The sequence below is a fragment of the Puma concolor genome, chromosome F2, assembly GCF_028749965.1.
Source record: "Puma concolor isolate L17-30 chromosome F2, mPumCon1.1.hap2, whole genome shotgun sequence".
NCBI classification, from domain to species: domain Eukaryota; kingdom Metazoa; phylum Chordata; class Mammalia; order Carnivora; family Felidae; genus Puma; species Puma concolor.
This window is the reverse complement of record NC_141684.1, coordinates 568,694-593,277: the sequence shown is the minus strand read 5'-3', so window position 1 is coordinate 593,277 and position 24,584 is coordinate 568,694. Positions and strand designations below refer to the sequence as shown.

General features: G+C 52.3%; 1 protein-coding gene across 4 annotated transcripts; it reads left to right on the top strand.

The window, feature by feature from the left end:
* Window positions 1–53: 53 nt before the first annotated feature.
* Window positions 54–24,414, top strand: HSF1 (heat shock transcription factor 1). Of its 4 annotated transcripts, none has more exons than XM_086696090.1 (14): window positions 54–343; window positions 18,914–19,022; window positions 19,353–19,489; window positions 19,845–19,969; window positions 21,125–21,200; window positions 21,274–21,335; window positions 21,479–21,575; window positions 21,665–21,801; window positions 21,887–22,162; window positions 22,556–22,636; window positions 23,486–23,591; window positions 23,663–23,728; window positions 23,814–23,883; window positions 23,965–24,414. In XM_086696090.1, the coding sequence occupies exons 1-14, from the start codon at window positions 227–229 to the stop codon at window positions 24,168–24,170; spliced, it is 1,665 nt and encodes a 554-aa protein (XP_086552216.1). In that variant the 5' UTR covers window positions 54–226; the 3' UTR covers window positions 24,171–24,414. The 4 variants fall into 4 exon arrangements, with proteins under 4 accessions (XP_086552216.1, XP_086552215.1, XP_086552218.1 ...); XM_086696089.1 differs by having other exon boundaries at window positions 18,911–19,022; XM_086696092.1 differs by lacking the exon at window positions 22,556–22,636 and having other exon boundaries at window positions 55–343.
* The last annotated feature ends 170 nt before the right edge of the window (window positions 24,415–24,584 follow it).

Here is a 24,584-nt window from a genome sequence, read left to right as displayed (position 1 = left end):
CCTGGGGCGGGGCCGGCGTGCGCGCGCCGGGGTGACGCGGGCGGGCGGCGCCGGCGGGAACGCGCCCGTCGCAAGATGGCGGCGGCCATGCTAGGCCGCGGGGCCGTGTGTGCGCAGCGGACGGCGGCGGTGGCGCTGCCCCGGCGGCAGGCGCGGCGGCGGCGCTAGCCCGGCACTCGGCCCCATTTCGCGGTCGTCACCACCGCCTCTCCCCGCCTTGCACGGTATGGACCTGCCCGTGGGCCCCGGCGCGGCGGGGCCCAGCAACGTCCCGGCCTTCCTGACCAAGCTGTGGACCCTCGTGAGCGACCCAGACACCGACGCGCTTATCTGCTGGAGCCCGGTGAGGGGGTGGGGCGAGTCCCCGTGAGGGGTGGGATGTGGGGGCGGGAGCTCAGGGTCAGGGTTCGGAGGAAAACGTGCGGGGCCCGCTCCTTGTGGGCCCCTGCCGCGCCAAGTGTCCCTGGGCTGGGGAGGAAGGGCCTCTTCTTTGGTCTTTCGCTAAGTGTTGAACAATCGCGGAAGTGTGTCTGTCCTTAGAACAGTACCCAATCTCGCTGGCGAACAGTCAGCCTAGGTGATCCTCTGAATCTTCTCAAATGAGTTTCCAGGGTGGTGTGGTCGGCAGCTATTTGGAGAAAATTAGGACGTGGCGCGTGAATTGGAGGGCGTTGCTCTAGTGCGAAAGGAAAGGGAGCGAAAACAGAAAGTAAAACGTCATAAAGTTCAGATTGATCTTGAACCCATGTCCAGAGATAGTAGAGTTGGGCTTTCCTAGAGCAGCTTTGGTTTTCATTCTTCACAGGACGAGTTTATTCAAGTCCTTGTCTCCAGTTGCCTGGCAGCAGGCTTGTTTACATGGTTTGACCCTGCAAGACCGGACGACTCCGGTTTTGCAGAGGTAAATCAGAGAGTGTGTATGGAGTTGAAGCTCAGAATCTGCTGTTCCCATCCGAGCTGTGATGTCGTGTCTGGGAAGGCCAGAGCCATACCCCAGGCTGGCAAATGGGTGACCTGAAGAAAGGCCACTCTGGTCATGCAGAGCCTATGGGTGCCCCCAAATACGCTTTGACCTCCTGAGGGCCAAAACGCTGGCTTTCTCAGACTTTGTTAAGTACTTCTCCTTCATGCTCTTAGGCCATTAGGAATGAAGACATGTTTAGCTTGAAGCTAGCCCCTAGCTGGAGGCCAAGTTCTCTCTTGGGCGGTCTGTTTGCTCAAGTTTGCTGCCTGAAGACTGGGAATAAAGAAACTAGATATCATGCAGCATTCTTTTGGGAGACGCTTTGTGTTGGTTTCAGTGACATGCCTGTGTGGGCACTCTCCATTTCTCAGTGCACTGCCTGTTTACTCTGATGACGGACTGGAGTCCCGGAGAGGGGCAGCATGCTTTCCCAAAGGCTGCCGTGTTAGTGCCATCCACTCGTTCCAGACCTTGCATTTTTCTGACCCAAGGGAGTGGGCTCATATTTCTGTCTTCTTTTATCTTCCTTCTTCCTCTTTTTCCTTCCCCTAACTCCCAGGACACACTCTTAACCCAGACCAGGGAGGGGCATCAGAAATGCTCTGGAATATTCCAAGCCTAATCCTACTAGGGTGATCCACCCCACCTGCTAGGGTGCCCCTTAATCTGCTCTCTTTTTCTGCTTAGAGATCGTGAGGCGAGTGGGTGAAGTGTCACCAGCGTACTCTCCAGGACCCACAGCCTGTGTTCTGGGCAAGGCCTTTGAACAGGAATGGTCAGGCCTGTGACAGCCTTCACTTAGAGTGGCTGCACCACCCATAAACCCCGGGCTGGGGGATGGGGAACCAGCTGGAGCACAAGTATTTGATCCTTCCTGGTTTGTATGCAGGTCAAGCAGGACATAGTGGTAAGGGCTGGCACCAGCAGTGAATATAGAAATCACAACAGTAGCTCAGCAGTGGAAGGAAGCCCTTTTCCAGGCTGTGCAGGGGGCTGTTGAGCTGCCTGGCTCAGAGACAGGAGATGGTCCTATACCTGTGGCCTCTGTCAAAAAAGTTCACACAGGGCCTTCAGCAGACTTATGGCCCGGAGTCTGGCTCTCAGAGGCCTTGGAAAGCTCTGATGTCTTTGTTTTTGGTGTTTTTTCCTTTGTGTTGGAAGTTTTCTCTCAGTTCTACCAAGAGAGACTCACCACATTTGACCTAAGGGACAAGGGGCAGTCAGAGGATTGGTGCTTGACTCTCAAAGGTGAATAAGGTGGGGGAAGCGGTTCATCCCCAGAAACCCTGGCCAGTGGGGCCAGGTCCGAAGAGCGTTGGGCTTTTTTATTATTATTATTTTTTTTAATTAACATCCAAATTAGTTAGCATATAGTGCAACAATGATTTCAGGGGTTAGGTTCCTTAATGCCCCTTACCCATTTAGCCCATCCCCCCTCCCACAATCCCTCCAGTAACCCTCAGTTTGTTCACCATATTTATGAGTCTTCTGTTTTGTCCTCCTTCCTGTTTTAATGTTATTTTTGTTTCCCTTCCCTTATGTTCATCTGTTTTGTCTCTTAAACTCTTCATGAGTGAAGTCACGTGATATTTGCCTTTCTCTGACTAATTTCACTTAGCATAATAACTTCCAGTTCCATCCACATAGTTGCAAATGGCAAGATGTCTTTCTTTTTGATTGCCGAGTAATACTCCATTGTATATATATACCACGTCTTTATCCGTTTATCCATCGATGGACATTTGGGCTCTTTCCATACTTTGGCTATTGGTGATAGTGCTGCTGTAAACATGGGGGTGCATGTGTCCCTTCGAAACAGCACACCTGTATCCCTTGGATAAATGCCTAGTAGTGCAATTGCTGGGTCGTAAGGTAGTTCTATTTTTAGTTTTTTGAGGAAACCTCCGTACTGTTTTCCAGAGTGGCTGCACAAGCTTGCATTCCCAGAGCGTTGGGCTTCTTGTGCCCAGCCTGAAGGACAGACCAACAGGTCACTGCCCCCAGACAGTCGTGTTGGCTTACTCACTCTGAGATCCTCATACAGTTAAAGACACCCTGGGCACGGCATCTCAGCGGGTCCTTAGAGGTCCCACAAGACCCTGCAGCTCCTGCTGCTGTAGGGACGGACTCGGTGAGCATGAGTGTAGCCTGTGGGTGTGCCCCAGCGCTTCTGACCAGCAGCCTGTGCTGTTCCCCTTACCACCCACACCCACTGGGACTCTGTGAATTGGGCCTGTCTGGCCTAGGGATCAGGCCTGGGTGAGGCTGGGAGGTGCTTGACGGCACAGTTTAAGGAGGCGCTTTTTCTTAGGGCCACGTGGAGGAGGCCCTGGTGGGGGGGGCTCCTTAAATTTTGGCCTTTGGCGCCTCTCTGGCCCCACCCTGGTACCGGTCTGCTCTGTGCAATTCTCTTTTCTTTGGGAGCAGGAATGAACCTAATAGGATTGTGTGGAGGTGGAGGCCTAGGAACTGGAGGTCGCCAAGACCAGGCCTGTCCCAGATGGCCCTTGAAGTGCCAGCGGTCGGAGGCTCACTCTGGAGGGGCTGGGTCTCTGGGTGGAGGGTCCTAGGCACAGCGCTTCCTGTAGTTAGGTCATCAGCTCCCTGTGAGACTACTTGAACGGGTCTGCGTGCAACCCGTACACTCAGAGCTGGCCATGGAACATTTCCAGAGCTCCCATGACTGGCAGGAACGCTCCTCCTCTCCTGGCATTGAGAGCCAGGTGAGGCCTGCTGAGCTCGTTCTCAGACAGCCGGCAGGACCGGGCAGGCCCTCTGGATCTTGCCCTTGGGGATCTGTCCGTTGAGCCAAAATGCTGAAGGAGCACCCCGGGTTAGTGCTCCCCAGTGGCAGGCTGGGAGGCACATGGCAGGGCCCGGAGGCTCCCAGGGCCTCCCTGAACCCAGACGGCTGCAGGACCAGCTGCCAAGAGCGGCACAGGTGTGCTTGTCCAGACCTTGCCTGCAGCGTGAGGCTAAACTGAGCCTTTTTGTATCTGTTCTCCATCCACAGCCATGCAAGAAGGTGACAAATGGCTATTTCGTAGAGAAGAAAACTGAGTCTCAAAGACATTAGGAAACTTAGCAAAGAAAGCTGGGGATTGGTTAAACTGAACCTGAAGGCCACCGTCTTCCCGGTGATGGCCAGCTGTTGCTCTCTGACTGCCTTCTCCCGGCGCTCCACACTTCAAGACGCCGGCCCCACCCTCACCTGCTTTCTTAGTTAGACCCTAGCTACGCTTGGACTGCCCTGTGCTGCAGGCGTTCACAGGCAGAATTGTATTTTGGATTTTTACCTGAGAGTTCCCCTTGCTTCTTCTGTAGACATAAACATATACGTGGACAGACAGATGGACGAGACCGGCAGAGACCTATAAACGACAGGCTGTACATGGTAGCCTCCTGCGTCTGTTTCCTCCTGGCCCCCGCCCCGGGGTGGGGAGGGGGGAGGGGCCCAGGGCGGGGCTTCTCAGAAGGGGGCTGGAAGTCTGGGCCATTGACGTTGACGGTCTCCTTGAGGAGAAGGTAGATGTCCAGGGCGTCGCCGTGTGCGCCTGACTCCTCAGGACCCGTGTGTGCTCAGAACTCTTTATTAAAGGACCAGGGAGGGGGCAGTGGAACCTGCAGGACCCACCCTGGGAGGTGCAAAGAGCTCCCGTCGTGTATCACTGGGGACTGAGCCAGGGTCCTCGCGCTCCATACACCCCGGGGCTTCCAGCTCTGGCTGCGGGATTCTCTCCAGCTCTGGAAGGAGGCTGTGAAACGAGGAAAGCTGCCCTCAAATGCTTCCCAGTCCTTGTAGCACAGCAGCCAGCACCACCGACTCTTCCTTTCTTGACCCTGAAAGCTGTCAGAGTGAGCAGAGTCACTAACCTGCACGTGCTCAATGGTCTGGAGGTGTGAGTCCAGGGGCCAGTGGCCAGAGGGCCAAGGATTAGGAGGGATGTATTGGTGCCTGTGTTGCAGGAACTAATAAAGTGAACTTGAGCAGAAACCAGAAAAGGACGTGATGGTGCAGATGGTCTCACACTCAGATAAGGACACAGCCAGGGTAGAGGACGGGTCCTCAGTGGCTCTCCCTTTCTGGACCAGCCTCACGCCCCCTGACACCTCACTCTACACCCGGATTCCTCTGCTTCTGTGGCCACGTTGGCTCCAGCCATACTCTCACTGCCTCTAATGCCCGTGTTCCTGGAACCCAGAGAGTAGTCGGCCAGCCACATTCAGAACGGAGCACATCGTGCAGACTGGTCTTTGGATTGACTTTTGAGGAACAAAAACGGGGGACTAAGGTGTCCTGGGGCAGATACTTGAAAAATGCAGTGGTATTCCCTCATGGAATACAGTGGTTGTTAACCCTTTGGGGTCGTGGAGCCCTTGGAGAAAATACTCAAAGACAGAGACCCTGTCTGTAAAAACATACATCCCTGCAGAATTTTGGATTCATTTTAGGTTGTTCCCAGGGCCATCAAAAATAAGACCAGAGGCTCCAAATTTAGTCAGACTTGGCAGTTACCAAGAAGTGCCTCTTGGGGCACCCGACCTGCTCAGTGCATGGAGCATGCAACTGTTGGATCTTGAGGTTGTGAATTCAAGCCCCATGCTGGGTGTAGAGTTTTGTGGGTCGTTGTTATTTATATACTTATTTACTTACTTACTTATTTATTTATCAAGAGCACATGAATGCTGAGGAGAGGGGCAGAGGGGGAGAAAGAATCCTAAGCAGGCTCCACACTCCGTGTGGAGCCCAACATGGGGCTCAATCCCACGACCATGGGATCATGACCTGAGTCAAAACCAAGAGTCAGATGCTCAACCGACTGGCTATCCAGGAGCCCCCAGAGTTTACTTTTTTTTTAAAAAATGCGTTTCAGGGTGAGGGCATTGGTTACCAGCAAGCAGATGGGCACTCACTTCTCCCTGTTCCTTCCATATTTCTAATCAGAGGCCTTTTTAGGAAAAGCTAAGATCACCTCCAGGATTCCCTGGAGGCAGCAGAGAAGGCGGGGCCTTGAACCACGAGGCAGGGAGAGAGAACATCGGGTTCTGTGATGGATTCACCAGGAGACATCTGAAACTCCTGATGGCCCTTCAGGTAGGGCTTATAGGACACGTTCAATGTGGGCTTAACCCTTGAACAGTGTTCAGGATTGGAAAACAAGGACAGGTGAGCCACACAGGTTCCAGTCTTTCTACCTAGAGGCAGTTTTCAAACTCCAGCACAGAAAGGGGAAACTTAACAGCCCAGACTTTGGAGAAACTGAGGCATCTAGAATTTGCAAGGTGTGGTACCAGAGAAGGGAGCTGGACTAAGAAAGAGCTCCAGGAGTCTGCACATGAGCCCCTTCAGGTCTTCAGCAGAGTTCTGGTTCACCCATCCACAGGAGGAGACCTATGAAGCCAGCCTGAGAACCTTCTAGGGAAGGAACAGTCACTGAGGAGAGCTCAGACAGGGCCATGAGTTACCTGAATTCTCACAGCCAGAGCAGAGGAACCATGTTGAACACGTAGAGCGTTCAACAAGGACCAGAAGACCTACAAGTTGGAGGTGGGACTGAATTAAGAAAGGCTGCCCCAAATGCAATGTAATCGAGTGTAAAGACAAGCCTTGAAAGGATCAGGCTGATCCACACGAAACCCTCTCAGGAGGAATACCACAAAACCCAGATGCAACGTAAAGACCCCCGTGTCCAGGGCCCAGTCAGAACTAACAGATGAGCCAATGGGCGTGAGAGTGCACCCTGTGACAAAGAAGGGGAGTCATAGCTGTGTTCCCAGGGGTGATGGGAACTAGCCAACAAAGACCTTAAAGCAATTGTAAAATATTGAGTGCTCAAAGAAGCAAAGCAAAACCATGAAGACAGTGGAAGAGAGAGAGAGAGAGAGAGAGAGAGAGAGAGAGGAAGGAGCAAATAAAATGGCAATGGAAAAGTCTATCGTGCAGAATTCCACATTATTTGTGTAGACACTCCCTCCAGGGAGGTGACACATATCTCCCCACCTGTACCTGTGGCCTACACATAGTGACTTCCAAGAAGCACCGAGTGGGAAAGGGTGGGGGGTAAACTACAGTGGAGACCCCCGACAGACATGGCCTCATGTAAGTGTCCAGCCGTGGTGTGATGACAAAGGCACTTAACCTCTATGGTCTTCCTCTCCAGAACCTTCTGTAACCCCAAGTAACCTCATAACTGTGAGGAAAAGACACAGGACAAATCCAAATTGAGGGAAATTCTACAAAATACTGGACCAGTACTCCTCAAAACTGTCAAGGTCATGAGAAACCAGAAAAGTCAAAGAGACTGTCATAGCCAAGAGGAACGTAAGGAGACATAACAACAAAGTGTGGTGTAATCTCTTAGGTGAAGTTCTGGGACAGAAGGATAGTAGGTAAAAACTAAGGAGATCTGAATAAGATACAGACTTTATTTAGTAAATAATAAAGTGCAGGTATCCCACTTTTTTTTGAGAGAGAGTTCATTTTACGCTATTTCACTTTTATAACAAAAGACCTACATTACTATCTGTTTTCACTAACTGAAAGAAATCCGAAGAGGAGTTTCATTTTTACAAAAAAAGGCAAAAGCAAAAATAGCATCCAGCATTGATTTTGCAGCGAGCTGTTACAGAGGCAGCGTGCGCTCCAAGCAGCAGGGGTGGCCGCGCCAAGCTCCTTGCTCAGGAACTCCGTTCAGATCTCGCATCAAGCTGCTAGAGCTAGTGCTCTGTGTCCGTGAGCGTTTGTGGTTCATCTCTGCTTCGTTTGTGTATCTGTTTGCAAGATGTGTTCTTAGGTATCAGAAAAGCTGAAGAGAGGTGATTTTTTGGGTCTGGGAATACTCTAAATTTTTCCATGTCAATTAACAGTAATTCTTGGCTTTGTGAATGTTGACATAGGAACGCCGTACTTCCGGGCAGCATGGGAAACCTGCATATTGATTCTTTCCTTGTGACAACAGTGTTAACACTGTTAACAATGGCGTGAGGGCTATGTGAGAGCTCTGTACTGTCTTCCCAAGTTTTCTGTAAATCTCAAGTTACTCTTAAAAAAATGAAAATAAAAAAAAAAGTTATTCTAAAATTCAAAGCTTTTTTTTTTATACGTCACTACTGGGGATTAATAGCGGATTAGATTCTGCAGAAGAAAAGATCACTGAACGAGAGTAAGCATAGATGCTGTCCATGGTGATGTACAGGGAAAAACAAGACTGGAAATAGTGAGCAGAAGCAGAGCCTCACGGGGATGATATCGCATAGCCTGACACACAAGTGGAGTTCCAGAATAACGGGAAAGGGAATGCTTAGACATAGTTGTCCAAATCTTTGGAAAGCTGTGAACCCACAGATCCAAAACTTAAAAGAATTCCTAAGGAGGATAAGCACACACAAAAAACAAACGAACAAAAAGACCCAGGGCATATCACTAACAAATTACTGAAAACCGATGAAGAAAAAATCGTAAAAGCAGCCAGAAAAAGAAAGAATTGCACAGAGAGGGACCCAGACCAGAACAACACTGACTCAGCACCTGTGAGATGCGAGGCCAGAAGGGAGCTCTGTGGATGAAGTCTGGTCGGCATTCAGAACCCACTGTAACTTACCGCATCAGCGGACAAAGAGAAGAAAACCCGCACGACGCCTTAATGGTGGCAGGGGAAACATTGGACAAACTCAACACTCACTTTGTGATAAAAGCTTAGCAAACTGGGAAGGGCATTTCCACAGCCTAATAGGAAGCGGCTATGAAAACCTACAGCTGACATTGTACTTAACCCTGAAAAAGCAGGTGCTTCTGCCACTCCTCTTCAACGATGTGTGTGACACCCTGGTCGGGTAGTCTGGCAGATATAAGTAAATAAAAGACCGAAAAATTGGAAGGTAGGACATAGAACTGGCTCTGTTTATAGAAAACATTGTAATTTACTTAGAAAGTCCCAAGAAATCTACAAAAAAAAAGAAAATACCAAAGTGATTAGAACTAGTAAATGAGTTTGGTGAGGTCACAGGATTCAAGGTTGATGTAAAAAAACCAATTCTATTTCTGTATACTAGCAATGAACCCTTGAAAATGGAAATATTTAACAATAGCATTAAAAAAACACAAAATAGGGGCGCCTGGGTGGCGCAGTCGGTTAAAGCATCCGACTTCAGCCAGGTCACAATCTCGCGGTCCGTGAGTTCGAGCCCCGCGTCGGGCTCTGGGCTGATGGCTCAGAGCCTGGAGCCTGTTTCCGATTCTGTGTCTCCCTCTCTCTCTGCCCCTCCCCCGTTCATGCTCTGTCTCTCTCTGTCCCACAAATAAAAAAAAAAAAAAAAAAAAAAAAAAACACAAAATACTTACTGGCCGTATTATCTCTTGCCGTGTAACCAGTTGTCTCCAAACCTAACTGCTTTAAACAGCAAACGTCTCACAGTTTCTGAGAGTCACGAGCTGATTCTGACGCGAGGTCTCTCACGAGACTGCAGGCACTTCGAGGCTCAGCTGCAAAGAGAGACCCACTTCTAAGTTCGCTCAAGTGCGTGGTGGCAAGTGGCTTCCGTTCCTCACCACAGGAGCCCCTCAGCCTGCTCCCTCGGCCTGTCAGCCTGCTGCTCCCGGAGCAAGGGATCCAGTGTGGCCTTTGTAATGTGTTCTCGGATACATGTCACCTGTTAAATGCTGGTGGTCACCAAGAACAACCCAGCCACAGCACAGGAGAAGGCAGCACAAGGTGTGAGCCCCCAGAGGCAGGGATCATTGGGGGCTGCCTGTAGACCAGTTACCACGGGTGTGGACCTTGTAAACCATGTATCAAATTTGTGCACGGAAAGCTATAGAACACTGCTGAGAAAAATTAAAGAGGATCTAAGTAAATGGAGAGAAATGCCATGGTCATAAACAGAAGACCCAGTGTTGGTAAGATGAAAACAGATTTCACACAATCCCAGTAAAATCACGGCAGACATTTTTGTAAATGTTGGTAAAGTGATCCCTACTAGAGTTTATTATGAAAAAGCAAAGCCAAACATTCTCAACAGAGAATAGACAGACAGTTTTTTTTAGTTTATTTATTCATTTTGGGGGGGGGAGGGCGGGGAGAGAACAAACAAAAGAGGGGGAGGGACACGGAGAGACAGGGAGAGGGAATCCCAAGCAGGCTCTGCACTGTCAGCACAAAGCCCAATGTGAGGCTCGAACCCTCAAATGGTGAGAGATCATGACCCAAGCCAAAGTTGGCCACTTAACCAAATGAACCACCCGGGCACCCCTTCAGACATTTTTTTAAAGGAGAACAATTGGAATGCTCACACAAATTGATTTCACAATTTACTATAAAGCTGTAATAATCGGCACTGAGTGAAACTGGCATAACTGTAAACATATAAACAGAACAGACTAGAGAATCCAGAAAGAGACCCACCCATTTAAAGTTCATTGATTTTTGACAAAGGTGCCGTTGCAATTCTATAGGAATAGTCTTTTCCACACGTGGTGCTGGAATAATTGGGCGCCCGTAAACACAGATGTGAGCTCGCCATGTGCCTCACACCGTGTACAAACACTGACTGAAATGAATCAGACTGAAATGTAAAAGCTAAGACTAGAAAACTTCTAGAAGGAAAAAACCTGAATGACTCAGTTGGTTAAGCGTCCAACTTCAGCTTAGGTCATGTCATAATCTCCTGGTTGGTGAGTTCGAGCCCCACGTCCGGCTCTGTGCTAACAACTCGAAGCCTGGAGCCTGCTCCGGATTCCGTGTCCCCCTTGCTCTCTGCCCCTCCCCTGTTCGCACTCTGTCTCTCTCTCTCTCTCTCAAAAGTAAATAAACATTAAAAAAAAGAAAAGACCCGAATGCAAATGTTTATAGCACTTTTATTCACAAGAGCCAAAAATAGGACACGACCCACAGGTCAGCCTGCTGGGGAGTGGCCAGACAAGCGGCGGCGCCCCCCGCAGGGAGCTCCACTCAGCACTGAAGAGGAGTGAACAGCTTTCCGGGAGACTCTGTGGCCGAACCTTGAAAGCATTCTGTTGTGCTAAGTGCAAAGCACCAAGCACAAAAGGCTGCATACTCTGTGATTTCATTTATGTGATATTCTGGCAAAGGCAAATCCAGGGGAGCAAAGATGAGGTCAGTGGTTGCCTGGGGTGGGGGTTGACCACAGACGGGCATAAGGATAATTTCGGGGGTGATGGAAATGTCTTCGGTTCTCGCATATGGTGGTAAACAATTGTATGTCAAAAGTGGATCAAGCTATGCATTTTAAATTATAAACTTGATGTAATTGTATCTTCCCATTTGAGAAATGTGGGGTGGGGGGGTGTCCCTGGTGGCCAGTTATGTAGAGATACCTAGTCAGCAAGAGTGTAACTCAGCAAACACTTTGTCCTGGGGACGAGACAAGACACGGTCTACATCATGCGCATGGATGACAGATGTAGCCTGGGAGCGCCTCCGTCAAGACTGAGAGAGAGTGTGCAGCCCCAGAAGGAGCAGTCTTTTCTTCCATCTTCCATCCGAGGGGGACTCCATCTCCTGTCCCACGGATGTCCCCCAGCAGTCCACCAAATGCCCGCTCCCTGAAAATGTGAGAGCACCTAATGCAGTGCTCAGAGGCAAGTTATACAATTAAGTGATCCCATTAGAAAATAAGAATGGCTTCTAAGCTTCCACCTTAAGAAAGTAGAAAAAAAAGCAAAGTAAACCCAAAGCAAGCATAAGGAAGGAAATGAGAAAGATGACAGAAGTCACTGAAACCGAAAATGGTAAAACAGTAAAATAAATTAATTCAAAAACTGATCCTCTGAAAAGATAAAAATTGGTAACTTGTAGCATGACTGACAGAGAGACAAGACCTGAATTGCCAATATCAGGAACAAAGAGGATATGTGTCACGGCAGACCCCTCTGACGGTATGAGGGTAATAAGGAAGTGCTTTGAGCAGCTGTATGCATGTGCATTCGGCAACGTGGATAAAAATGGACCAATTCCCTTAAAGCCATAAAGTGTCAAAACTTACCCAAGGTGAAATGGATAACCTTAACGGTCCTAACTCTATTAAAGAAGTTGAATTCTTGGGGTGCCTGGGTGGCGCAGTCGGTTAAGCGTCCCGACTTCAGCCAGGTCACGATCTCGCGGTCCGTGAGTTCGAGCCCCGCGTCGGGCTCTGGGCTGATGGCTCAGAGCCTGGAGCCTGTTTCCGATTCTGTGTCTCCCTCTCTCTCTGCCCCTCCCCCGTTCATGCTCTGTCTCTCTCTGTCCCAAAAATAAATTAAAAAAAAAAAAAAAAAAAAAAAAGAAGTTGAATTCCTAGTCATAAACCTCCTAAAAAGAAAAGTCCAGGCCCAAATGATTTTACTGCCAAATTTAAACATTTGAAGAAGAAATAACACCAATTATACACAACTTTCTCCAGAAAACCAAAGGAGGGAACACTTTGCAGCTCATTTTGTGAGGCAGGCATTACCTTGGTATCAAACACGGGCACCTGGGGGCACCTGGGTGGCTCATTTGGTTAAGCAACGGACTTCAGCTCAGGTCATGATTTCATGGTTCGTGGATTCAAGCCCCACAACTTTGGCTCAGGTCATGATCTCACAGTTTGTGGGTTGGAGCCACCCCACCCCCGGCCGGCTCTGACGACAGCTCAGAGCCTGGTGCCTGCTAAGGATTCTGTGTCTCCCTCTCTCTCTGCCCCTTCCCTGCTCATACTCTGTCTCTCTCTGTCTCAAAAATACATAAACCTTAAAACACACACAGGGGTACCTGCTGGCTCAGTTGGAAGATCACGTGACTTTTGATATCAGGGTTATGAGTTTGAGCCCCATGTTTGGTATAGAAGTTATTTAAAAATAAACTTTTTTAAAACTTAGACAAAAATAGTCTAAGAAAACTAAGAACCAGCATTTTTCATAATGTTTTCTGTAAAATGTAAGCAAATCTAGCAATATATAAAAAGAGTGATGTCACAACACAAGGAACTTATTCCAGAAATGGAAGGGTGGTCCAGGATTTTAAAATTAAGTCAGTGTAATCCACTATGTTAACAACGTAAAGAAGAAAAGCCACATGATCGTATTATTTGCAGAAAAAATATTTGACAAATTTGATGTTCATTTATAAAAAAAAAAAACAAAAAAACAAAAACAAAAAACTCAGGAAACTGAGAATAGTGGGGAACATACTCAGCCCGATAACAAAAAAAGATCTACACCTAACATCATACTTAATGTTAGGAGAGACTGAATGCTTTTCCCTTAAGATAGAACAAGGTACAATTCTATTTTCACCAGTTCTAATTAGCATTGTACTGGAAGTCCTATCTAGTAATTGAAGACAAGAAAAAGAAGTTAAAAGAATATATATTGGAGAGCAAGAAATAAAACTGACCTTATTTATAGATGGCATGATTGTCCACACAGAAAAATCTCAAGAAATCTATAAAAATACTTCTAAAACTAAAGAATTGAGTTTTGCAGGGTCACTAGATACCAGGTCAACATACAAAAATCAATTGCATTTCTAACGAACAATAGGAAATTGATGTGTTTTGTTTTTTAATATCATTTACAGTTGCTCCAAAAGACTACTGGGGAGCCTGGGTGGCTCAGTCGGTTAAGCAGATGATTTTGGCTCTGGTCATGATCTCATGGCTCGGGAGTTCAAGCCCCACGTCAGGCTGTGTGCTGACAGCTTGGAGCCTGGAGCCTGCTTCGGATTCTGTGTCTGCCTCCGTCTCTCTGCCTCTCACACTGCCCCCCCTCAAAAATCAGCATTTTTAAATTTTTTTAAAAGATGAGAACTTAAATACAAGCATAGTAAAACATGCAGGGATCTGTATACCAAAACTATAGGATTATAAAAACACTTATTTTTGTTTTTACATTTATTTATTTTTGAGAGAGTGAGACAAAGTGAGAGTGGGGGAGGGGCAGAGAGAGAGGGAGACACAGGATCTGAAGCAGGCTCCAGACTGAGCTGTCAGCACTGAGCCCAATGCGGGGCTCGAACCCACAGACCGTGAGTTCATGACCTGAGCTGAAGTTGGACGCTCAACTGACTGAGCCACCCAGGCGCCCCTATAAAAACGCTTACGAAACAAAGCAGAGTTGACCTCAGGAATGGCATACCATGTCTATTGATTTTTGGAAGCAAATCTGGGAAGTTTTCAGGCCTTATTTCTTTTAGTATTTGTTCTGGTCCTTCTTTCCTGTAACGAAATGTACTCCATTTACACGTACGCTGAGGCAGTTAAAGGTTTGGGGTTTTGTTTTGTTTTGTTTTGTTGAGACTCCTTTCATTTTTCTTTTCTCTGTTTTCTCTCTGTCCTGCTTTCATCATCTCTATCAATCCATTTTCAAATTTGTTGATTTCTTTGTTCTGCCAGTTCACATCTGCTGTTGAGTCTTTCTAGTAAATTCCTCATTTTGGTTATTGTACTGTTGGGCTCTGGAATTTTCATCTGACTCTGCTTTACAAGCCCTGTCTCTTTGTTGCGATTCTCTCTTTGGCAAGGCACTGTCACCTCATCTTTAAACATATAGGTGATGTTTGCTTCGAAGTCTTGAGGAAACTTTACACCTTGTCCCTCTCACGCTCCGTTTCTGTTGGCTTTTTCTCCTTTCCCTTGTGCACAGGTCACACTTTGCTGCTTCTTTTCATGTCTCATAATTTTATTGAAAAAGTATATTTTAGGTAATGTAGTACTTCTGGATGACCACCCCACCCACCACCCACCTCCCCCCCACGCTTGTTTTTGTTTTGTGCTGGTTTGTTTTGTGACTTAGCTGGGTTATTTTAGTGAAGTCTGTATTCTCTTTGACCTCAGTGTTAACTCTACTGCCTCCCAGGGTATTACACCCAGACTTTAGGCTCTAATTACTGCCTGATTGTGGTGGTGTTTTTTGACGGTGCCCCAGGGCACAAATTTTTGAGCGGTCTAACCCAATTAAATTCAACCAGTGGTAGTGTTGAAGGCCTGTCTTTGAGGTTTGTTCTGACTCTGGGAGGGCTGTGAGCTGCCTCTCTCCTGTAGAACAGGCTGGGCCTGGTTGAGCTGGTTACTCTGAACCAAGAGGTGCCGTTGTTTTCAAGAGCAGCCTTACGCTTGAACTTCCTTACGTTTTGTTTCAAATAAAGTGAGTTCCCTTGGGGAGCCCCTTCAGAGCTCTCTTTCCTTCTGACTGCCTCTCTCCCGAGAAAATCTCACAGTTCATGGGATTGAGCCCCGTGTCAGGCTCTGTGCTGGCAGTGCAGGGCGTGCTTGGGGTTCTCTGTCTCCCTCTCTCTGCCCCTCCACCACTTGCACAAGCACACTGTGTCAAAAATAAGTAAACTTTTGGGGCGCCTGGGTGGCGCAGTCGGTTAAGCGTCCGACTTCAGCCAGGTCACGATCTCGCGGTCTGGGAGTTCGAGCCCCGCGTCAGGCTCTGGGCTGATGGCTCAGAGCCTGGAGCCTGTTTCCGATTCTGTGTCTCCCTCTCTCTCTGCCCCTCCCCCGTTCATGCTCTGTCTCTCTCTGTCCCCAAAATAAATAAACGTTGAAAAAAAAAATTAAAAAAAAAATAAGTAAACTTTTAAAAAGAAAAAAATAGGGGTGCCTGGGTGGCCCAGTTGGTTAAGCATCCGACTTCGGCTCAGGTCATGATCTCACAGTTTGTGAGTTCAAGCCCCACGTTGGGCTCTGTGCTGACAGCTCAGACCCTGGAGCCTACTTCGGATTCTGTGCCTCTTTCTCTCTCTGCCCCTTGCCCACTCATTCTCTCTCTCTCTCTCTCTCACTGTCTCAAAATAAATTTAAAAACATTAAAAATTAAAAAAAAGAAAAAGAAAAAAAAAAAAGCTCTGTTTCACTTGGGAGTGGTTCAGTAGATCTCACACTTGAATCCCAGAAATGGAAATTGCTCCTTCCTTTTCTTTTTTTTTTTTTTTTTTTTTAATTTTTTTTTTCAACGTTTATTTTTGGGACAGAGAGAGACAGAACATGAACGGGGGAGGGGCAGAGAGAGAGGGAGACGCAGAATGGGAAACAGGCTCCAGGCTCTGAGCCATCAGCCCAGAGCCCGACGCAGGGCTCGAACTCATGGACCGCGAGATGGTGACCTGGCTGAAGTCGGACGCTTAACCGACTGCGCCACCCAGGCGCCCCACCTTTTCTTTTTTTTAAACTTTTTTTATGTTTGTTTATTTTTCAGACACCCCCCCCCCCCACACACACACACAGCATGAGTGGGGCAGGGGCAGAAAGAGGAGACAGAATCCGAAGCAGGCTCTGAGCCTGGAGCTCTGAGTCAGATGCTTAACTGACTGAGCCACCCAGGCACCCCTGCTCCTTACTTTTCAAAGCGAGGCTTTGCTGGATATACAATTCTTGGTTGACCGTTTTTTTTCCTTTCAGCCCCTTTACTTTTTTTTTTTAAGTTTATTTATTTTGAGAGAGAGAGCAAGAGCGGGGCAGGGGTAGAGAAAGAAAGACTCCCAAGCAGGCTCTGCACTGCCAGCATGGGGCCTGACGCAGGGCTTGATCCCATGAACCATGAGGTGATGATCCGAGCTGAAACCAAGAGTTAGACATGTAACTGACAGAGCCCCCCCCCCCAGGTGCCCCTCCTTTTGGCCCCTTTAAATGTAATCCTATTGCCTTGTGGCCTCTGTGGATTCTGATGAGAAATCAGTTTTAATCTTTTTTTTTTTTTTTTTTTTAATGGAGTTTGTTTAGCTTCCTGGACGTTTTTTATCAAACTTAGGAAATTTCGGGCCATTATTCCTTCAGCTATTCTTTCTGTCCTTTTCTCTCCTGGGACTTCCATTGGGCATAAGTTGGTGCAATTATATTTTTTAATTCAGATTTGGTTCATTTTTATCTTTATTGGTATTCTTCATTCCGCAAGATGTTCTCATGCTTTCCTTTATTTCTTTAGCTGCCATTTCATTTCATTCTTTGAACAAATTTGAAATTGTTGACTTAAAGTCCTTGTCTAGTAAATCCAACTTACAAGTTTCATTAGGGATGGTTTCAATTGATTGCTTTTTTTCCCTAGTGTATAGGCCATGTCTTGTTTCTTTGCAGGTTTCATACTTTTTCATTGGAAACTGGACTTTGAATTAATATAATGTGGTATGTGTTAGGTTCTGAATATCAGATTCTCTCTCCTCCCCAGATTTGTTGCTGTTGCTATTTCTTGTAGTTGCTGGTATTCGTTTGTTTAGTGACTTTTCTGAACGAATTCTGGATGACTTATGGTCTTTGTTGTTCGTGACCACTGAAGTCTGCTTGGCTAGCTTAGTAGTGAGCTAGTCAAGGGAACAGAAATTTCCCTTGCCTCCTGGAACCAATAAATGTCCTGTTCTTTGCCGGGGGACCCCGTGTAGGTGTTGGGGGATTTATTGCATTCGGCACACAGCCCAGGTAGGTGGCGCCTCTGCTTTGTCCTCTGCTTCCTGCTTGTGCAGAGCCTCCAAGTCAGCCAGAGGTGCGCGCCTAGGGCCACGTCAGGTCTTCCCTGATTGTCCACACAGCCCTACACATGCATGTGACTTCCGGATGCCCAGAAATGTTTTGGAGCTTTTCAAAACCCCTCTCGAGGTCTCATTCCCTAGCTCTTCCTTTTGAGGTTTTCTAGCTAGCCTGTTTTTTGCCCTGTTATCCTCTGTCTGAAGCAACCACAAAGTTTTGAAATCCTCTTTTGATGTCATCAACAAACATCCCTAAGGAAAAGCCTTTTTGTACTGGGAGAGCTTTGGGTCAAATCAAGCAAAGACAGCTTTACAAGTGGAAGCTCCCAGGGAGCTGACTGGTCCGAGAGTAATTCTCTGGGAATGGGGCTACAGGAGGGGAAGCGGGAACAGGGCAAGTCAAAATACCACAAAGCTCACTGATCTTACTGCAGGAGAATCATTTTTCTTGAATAAAGGCTTCCCATGTTGCTGTTGATTTTCAGAGTTCTGAAAAAGCGCACTGTAACGTTTTGGCCGGTTTTCTTACTGCTTCTTTGGAGGAGAAGACTTTTCAGAGGCCCTTTCTCCACCTTCTCCACCCCTTCACATGCTTATATCTGGGTTTATTTTCACATGCACGCACGTGTGTGGACACACAAGGCTCTAGCTTTCGCCTACCACCAGGGTTCCCCTGGCTTCTCTCTCTCCTTACCTTCAGCCCCTTCTTCGATGGGGGAAGCCATGCCCAGTGTCCCTGGCGGACTCAAGGGTAGCATGTCCTGTCACCCCCCACCCCCTCCTCCCCTCACCACTCTCTGGCCCTGTTCCAGGACCCTGCCCCACACCCCAAGGCCCTTCCAGCAGAGGCTGGCCTTGCCAACCTTCTTGGTAGCTTCTGGATTGAGGTCAGAAAGAAGATGGGGGTGACTGGTGCCTCGGCCGATTGAGCATCTGACTCATGGTTTCGGCTCAGGTTCGTGGGTTCGAGGCCTGTGTCAGGCCCTGCGCTGACAGTGCGGAGCCTGCTTGGGATTCTCTCTCTTCCCCTCCCCCACTCACCCCGTTTTTCTCTCTCTCTCAAAAACAAATAAGAATTTTAAAAACGTGTGTTTTTAAAAAATGAGGGGATAGAAGATGAGTAACGCAGTGACTGTTTCGCAACCTCTTCTTCCCGCCGCAGATGCCGAAAGAAGAACGAGGTTGCATTTCTGAACACAGCTGTGTGTTTGCCTCCCATTTGCTTGGCTGCCTCACCTTGGGGTCTTGGTTGTTCCTGGGGGAAATCTGATTAAAGCAAAAACAAGGTCCCCTAAAGACTGGGCGTGAGGTGCCGCGTGTTTCAGGCAACTTCTGGAGCCCCGGGGCAGGGCTTCCTGGCTGCGATGAGGTCCCCTCATCTCTCTGGCCGTGTGGCTTCTGTCACCCAGTCCCGGGCCTCCAGCAGGGCACACGCAGGAGCGGAGGGACCGGGCACATCTGGGGACTTGTGCCTCGTGGGCTGCGTGTGACTCTGCCGCGTGCCTCCCAGCAGAGCGGGAACAGCTTCCACGTGTTCGACCAGGGCCAGTTTGCCAAGGAGGTGCTGCCCAAGTACTTCAAGCACAACAATATGGCCAGCTTCGTGCGGCAGCTCAACATGTGTGAGTACCCTGCTATCTGGGCGTGTGGGGCGGGGCATGATGCAGAGCCTGGCGCATCTGGGGGGCCTGCGGCCAGGGCGCCTCTTCCCAGGGGAGCAGAGTCTCAGGGAAGAGTCTCTGAAGTCCCAGCCAGACACAGGCACACACGCTGGTGAGGGCTTGTCGTCTGGGGTATGGGGTCTCCCTTAGACCAAGACCACCCAGCTGCCGCAGGCAGTGGTGTGACCAGAGCCGTGCCAGGCATTGCCTTCCTCCCGGACCCCTCCCTTTGTCCCTCGGTGGGGCGATGCCCGGCCCTGAGGCAGAGCTGCTCCACCCCGTCATGTGCAGACGGCTTCCGGAAGGTGGTCCACATTGAGCAGGGTGGCCTGGTCAAGCCAGAGAGGGACGACACTGAGTTCCAGCACCCGTGCTTCCTGCGTGGCCAGGAGCAGCTCCTTGAGAACATCAAGAGGAAAGTGACCAGCGTGAGTAGTCTGCCTCCCTTTCTCTGCCTCCTCAGACCTTCCTCCAGACTATGAGAGGGAGCAGCGGCTACTTGCTGTCCTGCTGGACCTACGACTGCTAAGGGCAGTCAGCTGCTGGCCTGGCCGCCCTGAGCCCTCCTCTTGATGGGCCCTCTCCTCCCTGCTTGTCCATCTGGGACTCCCCTTGGCCATTCCCCCATCAGCCACCACATTGAAGGCCCCTCTCCAGACTGCCAGCCCAGCCCCTTGGCCCTTCTGCGGCATCCCAGGCCTTCCCCTCTTCCCCCGGCGGGGGGGAGGGGTGGGCACCTCAGTAACTGTTTCCCCGTCCCCCCCGCCTCCACCGGGGTCCCAGGTATCCACCCTGAAGAATGAGGACATAAAGATCCGCCAAGACAGTGTCACCAAGTTGCTGACTGACGTCCAGCTCATGAAGGGGAAGCAGGAGAGCATGGACTCCAAACTCCTGGCCATGAAGCAGTAGGTTCCATGCGGCACGTGCAGGGGGGCGCCTAGCAGGGGACGTGGCGGGACGAGGGGACCCGTGGGAGGCAGCCTGAGGAAAGAGCAGACAGGAGAGGTGCAGGCCTGGGAACTGGCCACCCCCTCCTGGGGCCCCTTCCCACCAGCCCTGCCTCCTACAGTCTGAGACAGGGACGCTCCAGGCTTCTCCCAAGCGCAGAATTACATTTGGACTTGTGCGCGCGCCTTGGGAGACAGGGTCTAACCCAGTTCCCGCCCCAACGGGCAGAGCTGGGCTCCTGGCACCTGCCTCCCCTTTCGGCTCCTCACACTGCGTCCCGAGTGTGCACTCCACAGGCCGGGGTGGCTGGTCTTCACTGCCCCCACACGCCAACGCACCCGCTGGCCCCCACTGCCGCCGGGGCACGTTTGGCCACCAGTAACCGGCCCTGTGCTCCCCTCCTCAACCAGGACCCCTAACAGGGCTGGCCTGGGCCGCCTCCTATGCACTTGGGGGCCCCGGGGACCTCAGGAACCGCAGCCTAGGGTGGCTGTCCTCAGCTTGGTGTGGTCCGAAAGCCTCTCAGGGGGCAGGTCCTCATGACCCCCAAGTCCTGGAAGAGGCTCCTGGGCTCTGTCTCCACATTTGGGGCTGGCAGAAGCCTCTGGCTATAGGACATCTGGGTGTGGGGCCAGGTGAACTTGGGCTCCCAGGACATGGGTGCCTTGCAGGTTGAGGCCAAGAGGGGCAATTCCATGTCAGTAAGACACTTGGGGGCCCATCAGAAGGGCCAGGCTGCTCACAGCCCTGCTCACCCAGACCTAGTGACATAGGACGGGCATAGGACAGCTGCCATATGCTGCTCTGTACCCCTGGCCTTCTCTCCTCTCCTCAGGTTCAGGTGGGGCAGAGATGGCTCAGAGGGACGGTGGGGGGGGGCAACACTCAAGGGTGTCCAGGAGGTCTCAGGACCCTGGGGTCCACCCAACACACCCAGTCCTGTGCTCTGCCCCCACCCCCACAACTGACACACCCCTGCGTGTCCTCCCTGGCGGTCTGCCCCCAGCCCTGTTACCGCCGCACCCCAGACCCCACGCCTGCCCAGGGTGGGATGGGGGGCGGGGTTCTGTGGAGGGCCCCCAGCACTGCTGACCACGCCCACTGTGTTACAGCGAGAACGAGGCCCTGTGGCGGGAAGTGGCCAGCCTGCGGCAGAAGCACGCCCAGCAGCAGAAAGTCGTCAACAAGGTGTGCGGCGGGCCTAGGGGGAGCCTGGCGGGCCCCTCGCAGGGCCAGGCTAACTGTGCCCTTCTGCCCGCAGCTCATCCAGTTCCTCATCTCACTGGTGCAGTCCAACCGGATCCTGGGGGTGAAGAGAAAGATGTGAGGCACAGGGGGCGCCCGTCCCCAGCACGGGGCCCAGGGCCACCCTGTCTCCCCCTGGCTGAGGCCCGGGTGGCCCTGAGGTCTCAGGGAGGCACCTAAGCCCACCCCTTACCGCCCCCTCCCCCCCCCCCCCCCCGCAGCCCCCTGATGCTGAACGACAGCAGTGCGGCACATTCCATGCCCAAGTACGGCCGCCAATACTCCCTGGAGCACATCCATGGCTCGGGCCCCTACTCGGTGAGCGCCGGGCGCGGCAGGACTGGCCTGGGCGGGGGCAGGCACGTGCTGCAGCACCTGCCACACAGGTCACCTCCCTTTGATGGCAGGCTCCCTCCCCGGCCTACAGCAGCTCCAGCCTCTACTCCCCAGACACCGTCGCCAACTCCGGACCCATCATCTCCGACATCACCGAGCTGGCCCCCGGCAGCCCTTTGGCCTCCCCAGGCGGAAGCATAGATGAGAGGTGGGGGCCACGTCACCCAACCGTCAGGAGAAGGGTGGGCCCACAGAGGCGGCAGCTGCTGACGTGTGTGTCCCCCGACGTGCAGGCCAGTGTCCAGCAGCCCCCTGGTACGCGTCAAGGAGGAGCCCCCGAGTCCTCCTCGGAGCCCCCGGGTGGAGGAGGCCAGTCCTGGACACCCGTCCTCTGTTGTGGAGATACCCCTGTCCCCGACCGCCCTCATTGACTCCATCCTGCGGGAAAGCGAGCCTGCCCCTGCCGCCCCGGCCACACCCCTCACGGATGCGGGGGGCCGTCGCCCCTCACCCCCGCCCCCACCTGCCTCGGCCCCTGAGAAGTGCCTCAGCGTAGCCTGCCTGGACAAGTGAGTGCCGCCCCACCCGCCTCCGCCGCAGCCTCAGGAAGCACGTCTGGGCCTCTAGCTAGCGCTGTCCTGGGGGGCTGGTGTGGGGCGGTCGTCAGGCTGTGGGCGCAGGGGCGCCGGGGGGTGAGCCAGCAGACCTGGCCCTGAGCTCAGAGCCCGTTGTCCCACATCCCCAGGGCCTCAGGAGCCAAGGGTGTGCAGCCTTGCAGGTCTGTCGCACCTGCTTTCTGAGCCGCTCTGGCCACTGCTGTCACCCCTTCCTGCGACAGGCCACTGCATCTGTCCTGCCCAGCAGAGGGCTTGCCCCAGAGGCCAGGCAAGCAAGGGCGGGGGGCACGGAGTCCACCTGGCCCCCACCTGCAATCGGGGGGCTCTTGTCTTTGTATCTTGCAGTTTGGCTCGCGCTCCACAGATGTCTGGGGTCGCCCGCCTCTTCCCCTGCCCCTCCTCTCTGCATGGCCGAGTCCAGCCAGGGTTAGCGCCGTCCCCACTGGGGAGGGAGGAGGGCTCCGCCAGAGCTCAGGCCCCTCCCCAGCTTCGGACCAGACCCTGGCCTGGCCATGAGCACTTGGCCCTGCCTGGTGAACGGGCGTCCCGGGCCCTGTGCAGCAGGGAGCAGCCCCCCCACCCCAGGCTCTGGGGCCCAAGCCAGTGCCCCAGCTCACTGACCGACAGAGATGAGCCTCCCCGCCTGGCACTGCCACTGGTGCAGCCAGGCTCCTGGCTGCCGTGCTGACTGGCTTCCTCTCAGGTTGGGGCAGGGCCCTGTGGACACCTCCCAGAGCCAGCCTGGCCACCTGTCCAACGGCACAGGTCCACCAGGTGGCCCAGGGCCTTCTCGGCCACAGCCTCCAGACCCAGGTCTCTTTCCCGGCATGCACCAGAGTAGAGACCTGCCCTCCATACCCTGCCCGCAGCTCCCTCTCCCCATCCCTGCTGTCTTCCAACGTAGAGACAAGACCTTGCCGAGCCTGAACACCGCCCCCAGCCCATCCTGAGCCCCCCCTGTCATTTTGGCTCAGCCATTTAGTGCTGTCAGAGGCCTTACTTGGCCTCACAGTGACAGGACCGGCTGGCACAGCCTGAGCCGCTCTCACCCCAGTGACCAAGCACCCTGGCCCTTTCCCACACACGTTCCCACCCCAGGCCCACACCAGGTGTGCGATGGGGCCCCACCTCGGAGGGCTTCCCATGAGCCCAAGCAGGGTGGGGGTATAGCTGAGGACAGCCCCTCTCTGTCTGGTGGGTGTGATCACCAGCAGGAGGGCACCTGGCTGGGGGTGCCTAGGGCTCCACTTTACCTGCCCTCCTCATTCTGTCTAGGACCGAGCTCAGTGACCACTTGGACGCCATGGACTCCAATCTGGACAACCTGCAGACCATGCTGACAAGCCACGGCTTCAGTGTGGACACAAGCGCCCTGCTGGACGTGAGTGCCTCCCTACCCCCACCCTGCTCACAGCTCACGGGCGCAGCCTGACCGCCCTCCCTTCCCTGCAGCTGTTCAGCCCCTCAGTGACAGTGCCCGACATGAGCCTGCCCGACCTTGACAGCAGCCTGGCCAGCGTGCGTAGGCGGGGCGGGGGGGGCGGGGGGGAGGGGGGCGGGCAGGGAGCAGGAACCTTCACTCTGCCCCCTCCTGCCCTGGCAGATCCAGGAGCTCCTCTCTCCCCAGGAGCCCCCCAGGCCCCTTGAGGCAGAGAACAGCAGCCCTGACTCAGGTGAGCCAAGCCCTGAGCCCCTGCCCTGCCCCAGCCCGGTGTCCCCACCCGCCAGTGCCCTGACCCAGCCCCCACCCTCAGGGAAGCAGCTGGTGCACTACACGGCGCAACCCCTGTTCTTGGTGGACCCGGGCTCCGTGGATATGGGAAGCAGCGACCTGCCCGTGCTCTTCGAGCTGGGGGAGGGTTCCTACTTCTCGGAGGGGGACGACTACGCAGATGACCCCACCATCTCCCTGCTGACGGGCTCTGAACCCCCCAAAGCCAAGGACCCCACTGTCTCCTAGAGGCCCCAGGGCGAAGGCTGGGCGTGGAGCCTGCTCAGCAGCGAGGGCCCCAGCCCTGTGTGCCGTGGCAGCTCGAGGCCTTACAGCCATGCTTGGACTGCCCCTCACTGTGGCCGTTCCCAGGCAGGATTGTATTTTGGATTTTTACATGAGAGTTCCCCTTGCCCCTTCAGTAGAGAGAAACACATACATGGACAGACAGACGGACGAGACCGGCAGAGACCTATAAACGACAGGCTCTACATGATGGCCTCCTGCGTCTGTTTCCTCCTGCCACTCCCCCCCCCCCCAGGGGGGGGGGGGAGGGCCCCAGGGCGTGGGTTCTCAGAAGGGGGCTGGAAGTCTGAGCCGTGATGGTCTCCTCGGAGAGAAGGTAGATGTCCAGGGCATAGCCGTGTGCACCTGACTCCACAG